The 14186-nt window shown below is 37.5% G+C and overlaps 1 protein-coding gene and 1 pseudogene across 2 annotated transcripts in view; both read left to right on the forward strand.

Annotated features, from left to right (window-relative positions):
• Positions 1-14186, forward strand: part of LOC138155417 (biogenesis of lysosome-related organelles complex 1 subunit 2 pseudogene) — a 964561-nt pseudogene that overhangs the window by 378814 nt on the left and 571561 nt on the right.
• Positions 1-14186, forward strand: part of KL (klotho) — a 74046-nt gene that overhangs the window by 37946 nt on the left and 21914 nt on the right. For both annotated transcript variants that reach the window (XM_069080845.1, XM_069080844.1), the window contains exon 4: positions 12370-13471. In XM_069080845.1, the coding sequence (XP_068936946.1) occupies positions 12370-13471 (1102 nt within the window). The remainder of the gene's footprint in view (positions 1-12369; positions 13472-14186) is intronic.

Raw genomic sequence — 14186 nt, forward strand, 5'->3', positions numbered from 1 at the left:
GGTATTTGATTAAAAAAATAAAAAAGTAAACAAGATGGGCTGGTCACATGACAAGAATGAGGTAACACCAGCTGACAACTAGTGTGCTCCACTTGGTATCCTTGCAGTGGTAAGAGAATATGAGGAAGGTTCCAGCATGTTGGGTGCACCCACTATGGAAAACTTATGAGAATATAAGAAAAGTAGTCACAAAAGATGGGGAGGCAAAGGATGGGTTCCAATCTGGAGTATTGGAATTCACGAAATCATAGATCTAGACATATATTTGAGTATGTGCAAGCCATTATGTTCAAAGCACAAGAGAAAAGACAATAAATCATGAGGAGCTTAAAGTCTACTAAGAAAGAAAGAATATGTTCATAAATAACTATCCAATAAGGCAAGATGATTATGAATCACAGAAGTTAGAGATGGAATGGATATACGTGCTCATCCATTTCAATACATATCTGAAAAAGAATAGCTGATGCCACATACCCCACATATTGTTATCTAGTTTCAACTTAAAGATCTCCAATACAGGAGAACCTACTATCTCCCAAGGTAAGTCCCTTTTTTACCCTGGGACTACTCTATGATCATAAAAGATTTTTCTTCACATCAAGACTGCATTTGCTTCTTGGTAATTTTGAGAATAAAATTTGATTCCTTTACCTTTTAAAGGATGAAATTATTATTAATGCAAATCAAGAAGCTATTAGCTCCACTTTTGAAAGAGAAAAGATTACAGCAAATATCTGGATATTTGAAGTCTCTCCTTTCCCTATCATTGTTATGCTTCTATGCCAGATTGGTGATTTAGTTCCTAAACTGCTGGGGTTTTTTTCTTATTTTTGTCCATGTGTTCAGTAATATATTCCAATGATAAAATCATTTCTATTTTCTTCTTTCACTGATTTTCACACAAAATGTTCTCTCTTTGGTTCCTGGATTTTCTTATGTCAGTGTATCTTCATAATATATAACACTACCTCTGTTCCTTTACCCATCCTGTTTCTTTAGAATAAAGTAGCCATGATTTCTTCCCACCAAACCTCAGTGATTGCTCCAAGATCAAAATTACATCCTTCTCTTAAGATCTCTAGTTCTCTTTGCTTATTGCCTAAGTTTTAGGCATTTATATATGTATCTGAGGCCCCCTGGATCACTACCTTGCTGTGGTAGAGGGGCTTGTATAGTTCAATGAAACTATGAGCTATGCCATGCAGGGCTACCCAAGATAGACAGGTCATAGTGGAGTGTTCTGACAAGTGATCCACTGGAAAAGGAAATGGCAAACCTTTCAGGTATCTTTGCCAAGAAAACCCCACAGACACAACTAAAACGATAAAAGAGATGGCATGAGAAGATAAGGTGTCCAGTATGCTACTGAGAAAGAGCAGAGGACAAGTACAAGTAGCTCTAGTCCTGATGAAGCAACTGGCCAGAGCCAAAGGGAAGCTCACCTGTGGACGTGTCTGGTGATGAAAGGAAAGTCCAGTGTTGTAAAGATCCATATTTCATAGGAACCTGGAATGTAAGATCTATGAACCAAGAGAAGTGGAATGTGGTCAAACAGAAGATACAAAGATTGAACATCAACATCTCGTGGGTGTCAAGGAACTTGAATGGATGGAAATGAGTGATTTTAATTCAGATGATCATTACATATACTACTATGGGCAAGAATCTCTAAGAGGAAATGGAGTAGCCCTCATAGTCAATATAAGGATGACAAAAGCAGTACTGAGATATAATCTTGAAAATGACCGAATGATATCTGTTTCAATACAAGGCAAGCTATTCAACATCATAGTAATAAAAGTCTGTGCTCCAACCACTAATGCCAAAGAGGTCAAGGTTGATCAGTTCTCTGAAGACATGCAACATATTCTTGAAAGAGCATCTAAGAAAAAAAAAGATTTCTCATTCCACATAGGAAATTAGAATGCTAAAGTAGGAAATCAAAAGGTAATTGTAATAACAGGCAAGTTTGGCCTTGGAGTACAAAATGAATCAGGGAAGAAATTAATAGAGTTTTGTCAAAACAACTTGCTAGTCATAATAAACACTCTTTTTCACCAACCCAGAAGATGATTCTACACATGGACATCACCAGATGGTCAATATAGAAATCAGATTGATTATGTACTTTGCCGCCAAAGAGAGAGAAGCTCTATATAGTCGGTTAAAACAAGACCTGGAGCTGACTGTAGATCAGATCATGAGTTTCTTATTGCAAAATTCAAACTTAAATTGAAGGAAGTACTACATAGGCATGACCTAAGAACATCCCTTATGAATATGAAGTGGAGGGGATGAACAGATTTAAGGGGTTAGATCTAGTAGATAGAGTGCCTGAAGAACTACAGACAGAGGTTCACAACATTGTACAGGAGGTGGCGGCAACAACAACAACAAAAATTTTTTTGAAAGAAAAAGAACAGAAAAAGCAAAATGGCTCTCTGATGAGACTTTACAGATAACCGAGGAAAGCAGGAAAGGGCAAGGGGGGAAAGATATACCCAACTGAATGCAAAATTCCAAAGAATAGCAAGAAGAGATAAGGTTATCTTAAATGAGCAATGCAGATAAATAAAAGAAAACAATAGAGTGGAAAAGATCTCTTCAAAAAATTAGAGATATCAAGGGTAAGTTTCATGCAAAAATGGGCATGATAAAAAACAGAAATGGTAGGGATTTAGCAGAAGAGATTAAGAAGAGGTGCCAAGAATATGCAAAAGAACTATACAAGGAAGATCTTAACATCACCAAAAACCACACTGAATGGTCACTAATCCAGAGTCAGATGTCCAGAACAGTGAAGTCAAGTGGGTCTCAGGAAGCATCGCTAACAATAAGGCTAGTGGAGTTGATGGAATTCCAACTGAGTCATTTAAACCTTTAAAATATGATACTGTTAAAGTGTTGCACTTGATAGTCCAGCAAATTTGGAAGGCATAATGGTGGCCACTGGATTGAAAAAGATTAGTTTACAACCTAAAGAATGGCAGTGCCAAGAAATATTTAAATTGCCAAAAATTTATGCTTATTTCACATGCCAGCAAGGTTATGTTTAAGATTCTGAAAGCTAGGCTTCAGCATTATGAGAATTGAGAATTACCAGACAAGCAGGCTGATTTTTTGCCTTTGTATCCCTAGTGCTTAGCATAATGCCTAGAACATAGTAGGTGCTTAATAAGTGCTAGCTTGACTGAATGACAAAAATTCAATTAGACATACATTAATTGTCTGCTTTGGGCAGGGTATTACACTAAGTGTTGGGAATACGAAGATGAAATCAGAAATTGTACATTCTCTGAAAGCACTTTCCACTCTAATAGGGAATGATAGGAGGTTTTGAATTGGAAGTGATAAAACCAGAGCTATGCTTTAGGAAGATTTATATGGAGGAAGTGGGCAGAATGGCGAGCTGGAGAGGCCAGAGATTGGAACAAAGCAGTTCATTAGGAATAAAATGTGAGAAATATTAAGGACCAGAGCCAGAGTGGTGACAGTGGGAATGGAGAGAAGGGGATGAATGTGAGAAATATCACAAAGACAGACTGAATTTGGTAGGGTCAGGGAAAGGAAAGAGTGAAGCATCATTCAGTGGTTTTCAACTTTGAGTGCTGTTCCATGAATAGAAATAGAGTCCTGAAGCAGAAGCTGTGGTGTACTCTATAGTGACAATCCAGAGGAGCCCACTATTGCCAGCAAGCTCCCAGATGCTTAGGATTTGTTACCTGTTAACAGCACCTCATCTCTCCTGCTTCTATGCTGGATCCCTCTTTTGGTACTCCAGTAGATTATTAAGCTGGACAAGTTTGAATATCAGTCTTGTTGTGAGTGTGCTTCAATCAAGTTATTTTTCAAAATTTGTGCCAGGAGCATACTTCTCCAAGCCCCAAATCATTCTTAGCTGCCAGAACTCTTTTATGAATTGAATTAAATATTTCTTTTCTTCCCCAATATTTAGGATTGTAGCTGCTGCAATTTTTTTCTTCCTATTTTTCTTTCCTTTTCAGGCAGCCAGTTACCATCTAGAACTGTCCTTTGGTGTCCTTCTAGTCCCATGACTGTGGGGTCCTCTCTTCCATCCAGGGTATTGTCCAGTCAGATTCAGCCCTTTTAGAGAGAGCATGGTGCAATGGAATAGGCTCTGGACTGGGAATCAGAGCACTAGGGTTCAAATCCTGGCCCTTCCACTTGCCATGTGATCACAGGCAAGTAACTTAATCTTGCTGGGTCTCAGCCTTCTCATCCATAAAAAGCGATAGTTATACCTGATGACTTCTAAGATCCCTCAGAACTCTAAATCCATGATTTTATGACCTCCTTATTCACAAGAGCTGCTACTCAAACCTGATTATTTGAAATGTATGGAGATGTCTCTGAAAGATGAGGTGATACTGCCCCCCAAAGACTATAGGCTTCCACCCACTGGCATTGGAAAATAGGTGGGGATCCTGAAAAGCCATCTCTATGGGGGAAGTGTTTTCAAGTCACCTTCATAGAACACACTTGCCATGGTTCTATAGGGATCACAGTTCTTGAAGTCAGTGCTTGTAACTGCTCTACCAGACGCTTTATTTTCCTACCATTCAACGACAGGGAAAGAAGAAGCTGCCTTCAGAGTTTGTAGGTATAATAACTGAGTTGTGTAGGTAGTGACATCCTTCCTCAAAAACCTTGACTTCGGGAACCAGCTCAGCTGAAATGATTCAGATAAAGAGTATAGGGATGGAATTAATATCACAGCAAAATTTATTTTCTTCTTTTAAAACCTTAGGGGTAGAGAGGGAGGTAGAGCCAAGGTGGCAGAGAAAAAGCAGCGACTTTCCTAAGGTCTCCTCAAAACCCCTCCTAACACCTTTAAATAATGCCATAAAAGAATTCCTGGAGAGGCAGAACCCACAAAAAGGTGGGGTGAAATAATTTTCCAGCCAAAGAAAACTTAGAAGGTTGACAGGACCTGGGTTTATTGCAGCTGAGTGAGAATGGAGCACAGTCCAGCACAGGCCATGCCACCACAGATTGGGCCCCAGCAAACCAGGAGCAGGCCTTGAGAGTGACTGAATCAGCAGCAGCAGTGGCTGCTTCCAGAGTTCTCAGCCCAGAGATGGTAAGGGGGGGTTGAACAACTGATCAGTATGAGATTATAGGGTTCTTTTTGCTGGCATTGAGGGCAGGTCTCTGTTGCTTTGCCCATACTTAGATCTGGTTTGCAATCCAGGGTAGACATCCCAGGGCAAGGAGGAACGCTAGCACACTAGAGCTTGTAGCTGCAGTAGAATGGAGACCCCCATCACATAGTTTCAGGGCAGAAAAGGGTACTTGGGGTCACTCGCAGACCAGAGCACAGGCCAGGAGAGTAGTAAACACCTCTCCTTAAATCATCCCACCTTGGAAGAACTGAGAACTTACAGATCTCTAGAAGTATCTCTGAAAACAGCTGCACAAACCCTCTGAAGTTTGGCACAGTACACCCTCCACCTTGGAAGCAGAGCCCTGCTTTAAGAAGTTAAAAGTCAGGAAACGGACTGGAAAAATGAACAAACAGCAGAAAAGTTCTGACCATAGACAGTTACTATGTTGACAAGGGAGATCAAAACACACCTTAAGAAGAAGATGACAAAGTCAAAGCTCCAGTGTCCAAAGTCTCCAAAAAAAAAATATGAATTGGTCTCAGGCTATGGAAGAGCTCAAAAAGGCTTTTGAAAAGCAAGTAAGAGAAGTAGAAAAAAATGGAAAATCATGAAAAAAGAGACAAAAGCTTGGTAAAGGAGAGACAAAAAAAATATTGAAGAAAATAACACCTTAAAAAACAGAATAGGCCAAATGGTAAAAAAAAAAAAAAAGGTACAAAAAGCCAATGAGGAAAAGAATGCTTTGAAAAACAGTATTGACCAAATGGATAAAAAAGGCACAAAAGTTTACTGAAGGAAAAAAAAAACCATAAAAAGTAGAATTGATTAAATGGAGGAGGAGGTACAAAAGCTCACTGAAGAAAATTATTCCTTAAAAATTAGACTTGAGCAAATGGAAGCTAATAATTTTATAGGAAATCAAGAAACAATAAAATGAAACCAAAAGCATAAAAAAATAGAAGACAACATGAAATATCACATTGGAAAAATAACTGATCAGGAAATCAGATCCAGGAGAAATAATTAAAAATGATTAGACCACCTGAAAGCCATGATTAAAAAAAAAAAGACAATAGGGGTAGAAGTGGAAGAGTTAAGTAGGCATGTGGAGAGGAGATCCATCATCAAAACACTGAAACCCAAGCCTGCCTCTCACTTCTCCTACTTTTTTACTATTTGTTAACACTTTTCTTCTTCCACTACACAACCAGTGATTCATCTCCAACTGTTGCATCACCATTCTTGTTTCTCTATACTATGTCTAGGCTCATTCACCACTAGTCTTCCCACGCCACTGGTTTTCCTGGCACCAGTAACTAGCTCTTGGAACTCTATCCAGTCCTTTTCTTTCTCAGATACTGTTATAGTAGTAAGAGCCATGGAGGAAACTTGCTATTTTTTTCCTTGTATCTCCTAATCCTACAGTATCCTCAACTCCTGAAACAAGGAGATCTGCTGGGGCAGGAGACAAAAACTAAGCAATAACCAGAGAGGTAGGAGGAAAATGAGAGAAGAAACTGAGCCATGGTTAAAATAATTAGAAATGGCAAGAATTTGTGCAGTTAGATTCATGTGAAATATCAGAGAAGAGGGACATGCAATTAAGTATTTATAGGCAGGAGGTAGTATCCTTGGTACCCTCTAATCAACTTCAGAGTCTCAAAAGTGGCATTTTTGAAAGAAACATTTAAAAGAATACTAAAATACCAATAACTACAGACTAGTCATTTACATTTATTATAGAAAATAATAATAAACAAATGCTATCATAAAATCACATTATAATAAGTCATTATTATCACTCTGAGTCTCATTTTCTTCATCTGTAAAATATAGAGTTTGAACTAAAGGTCTTTCCAGCTCTAGACTATCAGTAGTTACTTAATATACCTATTATGTAGTTTTATAGAATATTAAAAATAATTTCATAAATCTGGACATTGGAGGAGATAATTTTTAAAGTTTCATGAAACATGAGAAATTATTTAATTTTTTATAACCTTTGTAAAAGAAATTCTTGTCTAACCTAAAAGAGATAGCTACAAATTAAAATAAATACTTCTGCATAAAATATTTCTTTATTTAAACTTTTTTTTCTGTTAGAAGAACATAAAAATGCTTTTTAAAAAAAATTTTTTCAGGCTTTAAAAAAAACTGTTATCAATTAGCCCCCAGCTGCCACTTCATTTATTTCTGTTTATTATCCCAAATTTTTCTGCTCTCATAATTTCCAACATTAGTCCCATTTGCTGTTTTGACTCTAGAATATAAAATGATGAACCATAATACAAAATCAGCCTTTCACATATCAGGTCTTTAATGTTTCACCTTTACTCAAACACAGTGATTCTTAATCTGCGGTTTGTTAAGTTAAAGAATTTTTTTTAATAGTTGCATTTCAATATAATTGTTTCCTTTGGTATTTCTACGTATTTTGCCTTATATATTTAAAAACAAAATTCTGAGAATGGCTTCACCAGACTGCTAGTCCAGGACACAAAAAAGGTAAAGAGCCTGTACTATGATATAAACCACTCTGTCTTTACCTGCCTCTAATGACTCATTGTGATCTGGAGGTGACCCTGAGATTTTGAAGACTGTGCCAGGGGAGAATACCAGGAGAGGCACCTTCCACAGGTCAAGCAGCTATCTGACTGTATGACAGTCATCACAGTTGAGTTTGCAGGGGCTGCTCACCAGTTGTTTGGCCACAGCAACATAGGAAGGCATTCTACTAAATGGCAAAGAGTTGTGACCATTGGTGGTGGAAGGACTCTCTTGGGTGAAACGCCAGGCCTTCTGAGGTACTGAAGTATATATGCTTATTTTTGGTTTTCCTAGACTCATAGGAGATTGTCAGCTTTGTACTCATGCTGCTTTTATCCTTCCATCAACAGTCAGAAAGGCCAATATTTACCTAAACAGACCTTGGTAATTATCATTGGTTTTTTGCTAAATTTTTCTACTGGAGACAGGAGAAAATGAAATTAAGCTAAGTCTTTTTGTTTACTTTTTTTTGTTTTGTTTTAATTTTTTTTGCTTTTTGGAGGGCAATTGGGGTTAAGTGACTTGTCCAGGGTCACACAGCTAGTTTTTGTGTTAAGTGTCTGAGGCCGCATTTGAACTTAGGTCCTCCCAACTGTAGGGCCAGTGCTCTATTCACTGCGCCACCTAGCTGCCCCATTTGTTTACTTTCAAACTTAAGGAATAAAAACAACTTTATGATACCATCTCGCAGCTGTCTAAAATTGACTAAAATTATAGGAAAAAATGACAAATGTTGGAGGGGATGTGGAAAAATTGGGACACTAATACACCATTGGTGGAACTGTGAGCTGTTCCAACCCTTTTGGAGAGAAATCTGGAATTATGCCCGAAGAGTTATAAAACTGCAGATACTTTTAATCCAGCAACACCACTCTTAGGTCTGATCCCAAGGTGATGAGGGAAAGAAGGAAAAGACTTTGTATATTGTAAAATATTTATAGTAGCCCTCTTTGTGGTGGCAATGAACTGGAAATTGAAGGGATGCCCATCAACTGCGGAATGGCTAAACAAATTGTGCTATATGATTGCAGTGGAATACTACAGCACTATAAGAAATGATGAGTGGATGGATTTTAGAAGAAACATGGAAAGACTTCCATGAAATAATGAAAAGTGAAGTGAGCAGAACCAAGAAAATGTTGCATACAGTAACAGTAATGTTGTTTAAAGAACAACTGTGAGTGACTGAGTTATATTGAGTATTATAAATACTCAAATCAGCTGCAAATGACTCATGAAGGAAGATGCTATCTACCTCCAGAACAAGAACTGATAAATAGAAGTAGTCACCATATGGTTTTACATATGTGTATGTGTGCATCTGTATTAAATGGTGGCCTTCTCTAGTGCAGGGTGGGGAGGGAGGGAGGAAGACAGTTTGGAACTTAAAATATAACAAAAGAAGTAAATAAATAAACATAAACTAAAGGAACCACTTCATCTTCTGTAGCTCTCTAGCTGTCAAAGAAGATAGTAACCCTCTGTCTCTTCTGAACCCAATGGTGACTTTATATTATGTTTTATATGAGGAGGAGGAGGAGAAAGAAGAGGAGGAAAAGGAGGAGGAAAATAGGGAGAAAGATAAGAAGAAAGGAGGAGAAATTAACTACTTAGGAAGAGAGGAAGTGGTTTAGGGAAGAAACATTTATATAGCATGTATGTGCCAGGCACTGTCCCAAGCACATTAGAAATATTATCACATTTGATTCTCACAAAGCTGCAAGGTAAGTGCTATTATTATCTCCATTTTAGAATTTAGGAAACTGAGGCAAACAAAGGTTATGTGAATTGCCTGGGGTCTCACAGCTAGTAAATAAGTATCTGAGGCCAAATTTGATCTGCTTTAAGATCTGTCAGAATGAAATGGGAGAAATTTTTGTTACTGCAAGGAAATGTCTATGACCCCAATATAGGAATAGTGTCATGCTTACATCCTATAACTTGGAAGCCAGCCCATCTGGGTGCATAATTATGAGGAAGTGAACTGATAGCCTACCTAAATGAACTGTGTAGCTCTTATTGTAGATTATTTTACAGATTTTTTTTCCATTTAAACTTAGGCCTCATCATTAGAACTGAAGTACTTTGCAAAATGGCAATATTTTAAAATTTTAGAAAAAGATATTCTTTAGTGGCTACCAAAAATCTGGATTTTTAACATACAAAAACCCAGAGTAGTGGCTTGTACATTTCTTAAGAATTATCTTAGAATATATAACATAGGGGCGGCTAGGTGGCGCAGTGGACAGATAGACTGCTGGGTCTTGAGGCAGGAAGATAATCAATAATAGAGGTCCACAGTTTACTTGGGCTATCAGTTCATTTAATCATTATTATGTACCCAGGTGTGTTGGTTCCCAAGTAATAGCATTTCTTGTACAGAATATAAGCATGGCACTACTCATATAGTGGAGACACAGACATTTCCCTACATTAACAAAAAAATTTCTCCCATTTCCATTTGGCAGATATGAAAGCAGCACTTTTTCCCTACCCACTATATCCTGTATAGATAATATACAGAGCTCTATAAGGAAAAAAATGTATGAAAGTTGAGATTTGATGTCCTGGTTTAGTTTTCCTTTAAACAATCCATCACAAAGTCCTTGATGTTTGGCAGAGCTTTGCAGAACCCTAATGTCATTTCTATTTTAAAATATTTTGTGAAAGTATGTTATTGCAGAAATCATACCCGATGGATTCTTACAAAAAGAAAAGCCTAAAAATATTCTTTTCCATATCAGCTATCATTGAGACTAAAATTAGAAATATGACTGCTGCCTTTGGAAATCACAGTTAAAAAATTTCTACTCAATTTAGGGTTCTTTTAAAAGCTAACCAAAAAGTTACATAGAAGTTACATATTTTCCCTTCAAAAAGGGCATACAAACATTTTTCTGCCACATGGCCAAGAAAGCATGATTTGTGAATGCATCACAATGGAAAAATACTCCTGACAGTATTCCTGCAGCATTATGGAACATGCATGCCCTGGTAATCTACAAGGGACAGTTCTCCAGAAAAGCAATTTCCCTCTGACATGCAGCTTTTTATTACTTTCCTTTATAAGTGTAGTACTGACCTCCCTGGAGAGAACCACAGCTGATTTTCAACAGCCCTATAAAATTCAGCAGAACCTTTACTGTACATTCAAAACTGCAATTAGGCTGACCCCTGCTTTTGGAATGAGGGTGGAGTAGAGGGTCAAACCAAGACACTTGAGCTCTATGAGGACTTTTTTCCCCGAAGTTTTAAAGAAAATATTGAGGCAGAGGAAAAGGCAAAGTGTTAAGTGTCATGCAGTTCACATTTCTTGGGGAGGGTAAACGCAAAGGATGACAGTTTTCCTGGTTTTGCTATTTTAATAATGTTTGCTCATTTTTAATGATTCATGTTCATTTTGGATACCTAGGTTTAAAATGCTTAAAAATCATTGTTGCCACAAAGATGCTTTTTAAAAAATTAACTCTTACTTTTTATTTTAAATCACTATAAAATATACAAATCACTATAAAATTGCATAGCTCAGTGTAGCACTAGAGTGTTCTGTTTAGCAGGTGTTTTAACTACTTTTCTCTATCATTAGGGATCCATGTGTAGATCTGTAACTAGGGTGGGGCTTCCTTTTTAGAGCTAAGTTTAGAGGAAACTAGATTTAGAGGGTACTGACGGTATATGCATTCCTTCCAGGTATAGAAAAATAGCATTTAGTAGCTAGCTAATAAAGCAATTAATTAAAATAGGAATCTGTCAGATGTCAAGCTAGAGTAAGCTCTTCCCTTGTGATGCCCTATACTTCCTATCTCTTCCCTTTCTCACTTCTACACAGTGACCTCTAGTGTCCTTCAGCCAGTGTCCTCTGACCTCTGTTTGCCAGCCCTGTGGCAATGTCCTGCCACCCTCCTCTTTCTCTATACCACCCCCTCCGCCATCTGAGGAGACAGTTTGTGCAGCTTGCTACATGTATGCTTTGAAGTACTTGCCCTATGCCCCCAAATGCCTAGGTATGGCTCTGTCAATGTGTTAATTTACTCATTGGCACAAATCTCTAATAATAGGCAGTACAGCTATAAGAATTTAACATTGCATTAAGACTTTTGAGACACCCTGCCTTACTTCTGTGCATGTAGTAATCATTCAATAAATGCTAATAGTATCTTAATATCATTTTCAGTTGACATTTGAATAAACACATATTTGCAAAAGGAGTATAAGTTTATGTTCACAAATACATTATATATATATGTATTTATGTATGTACACACACACATTTCTTTTTCTAAAGTTCATTGATTCTGTCTCTTAAGACCTGATCATTCCATCGAAAAATTCAATTCATTGCTGCTTAATTATTTTAAATGATACATTTCAATTAATATGTTGCTTCTGTCATTGAGCAGTTGTGTGTATGTGTGTGTGTATACTGTAAATTTGTAGTTGGAAGGCACTAAAAAAGCTTGTTTTTTTTCTTTTTCATGTTAAGATGACCTTAGAGATTAGAAATATGTGCTTGTTTGTGGTAGCTGAGTGTGTAATAGCCAGGAGATCACAAGAAAAAATCCTATTTCCTCTATTTTGAGGTATTCATAGTGTTTTTTTTCAAAGCATATTCAACTCTTATGATTCATTATTCTACTTAATGAATTTTCTATGTCAAGTTAAAACTAATGTTTTCTTTATTTTTTTTTTTTAGGTAGATACAACTCCTTCCCAGTTTAATGATCCAAATGTTTATGTCTGGGATATCCATCAGAGTAAAAAACTTATTAAAGTTGATGGGGTTGTAACTTCGAAAAGGAAGCCTCATTGTGTGGATTTTGCTGCCATCAGGCTCCAGATTTCTCTGCTTCGGGAAATACATGTAACTCATTTTTACTTCTCACTGAAGTGGGCCCAGATTCTTCCTTTGGGGAACCAATCTCAAGTCAATCATACAATCTTACATTATTATCGCTGTTTTGTAAGTGAACTTGTTCGTGTCAACATAACACCTGTTGTTGCATTATGGCAACCAGCCCCTGACCATCAAGGTCTTCCCCTTCTTTTAGCCAAAAGTGGAGCCTGGGAGAACCCCCTAATTGTCAATTCTTTTGAAGAATATGCTAGGCTGTGTTTTAAAGAACTTGGCCAGTTTGTTAAGTTTTGGATTACAATGAATGAACCTCATATACAGAATATGACATATAATGCAGGACATAATCTTTTGAAGGCGCATGCACAAGCTTGGCATATGTATGATCAGCACTTTAGAAGATCTCAGAAAGGTAAAATATCAATAGCCTTACAGGCTGATTGGGTAGAGCCAGCCTGCCCTTTCTCCCAAAAAGATAAAGAAGTAGCTGAGAGAGTCTTGGAATTTGACATCGGCTGGCTTGCTGAACCCATTTTTGGCACTGGTGACTATCCACATGTTATGAGAGAGTGGCTGAACCAAAGAAATAATTTTTTTTTGCCTTATTTCACTGAAAGTGAAAAGAAGCTAATCCAGGGATCATTTGATTTTCTTGCTTTAAGTCATTACACCACTATCCTTGTGGACTGGGAGAAAGAGGATCCAGCGAAATATAACGACTATCTAGAAGTACAAGAAATGACAGACAGCACATGGCTAAACTCACCAAGTAGGGTGGCTGTTGTGCCCTGGGGACTGCGCAAGGTACTTAACTGGTTTAAGTCCAAGTATGGAGACATCCCTGTATACATAATAGCCAATGGAATTGATGATGATCCGCACATGATGCAAGACGAGATGAGAATGTATTATATACAGAATTATGTCAATGAAGCATTAAAAGGTAAGAATTCCATAACACAATGTGACAGCAGATTTTGTTATATGTATACAATATTCTATTGATGTGTGCATATTAAAATTCTCAAACCCTAAAAATATGAACAATGTACTAATGTTCTTATCATACCTAAAGTGAAGCCAGTCGGCTTTTAATTCTTTTTATTTATTTATTTTTTTTAAAGCAATTGGGGTTAAATAACTTGCTCAAAGTTACAGGGCCAGTTATTTCTGAGTGTCGTGCTAAGTATCTGAGCCCAGATTTGATCCCAGCTCTCCCAACTCTGGGGCCAGTGCTCTTACTCACTGAGCCACCTGGCCGCCCCAAGTCAGCCCTTACTTCTAAGCAGAAAATGACCAATTCCCTGTGACTACTACTTATATCTAGCAGATCATTCCAGTGTTTCTCAACACTGGGATCCATGTTGTTACAAGCTCAGTCATTTTTTTTCTGTCATGTCCAACTTTTTGTGACTCCGTTTGGGATTTCCTTGGTAAAGACACTGGGATGATTTGCCATTTCCTTCTCTAGTTCATTTTACATATGAGGAAACTGAGGCCAACAAGGTTAAATGACTTGCCCAGGGACACATAACTAGTAAGTATCTGAGGCCAGATTTGAACTCAGAAAGATGAGTCTTCCTGACTCTAGGCCCAGTACTCTATCCACTGCTTCACCTAACAAGCTAGACATAGAAGGGCACATATCATTCCAAGGA

This window comes from Petaurus breviceps, unplaced genomic scaffold (assembly GCF_028583685.1).
Source record: "Petaurus breviceps papuanus isolate PSGF00001 unplaced genomic scaffold, PetGlider_PUasm1.0 91133, whole genome shotgun sequence".
Classification (NCBI taxonomy): Eukaryota; Metazoa; Chordata; class Mammalia; order Diprotodontia; family Petauridae; genus Petaurus; species Petaurus breviceps.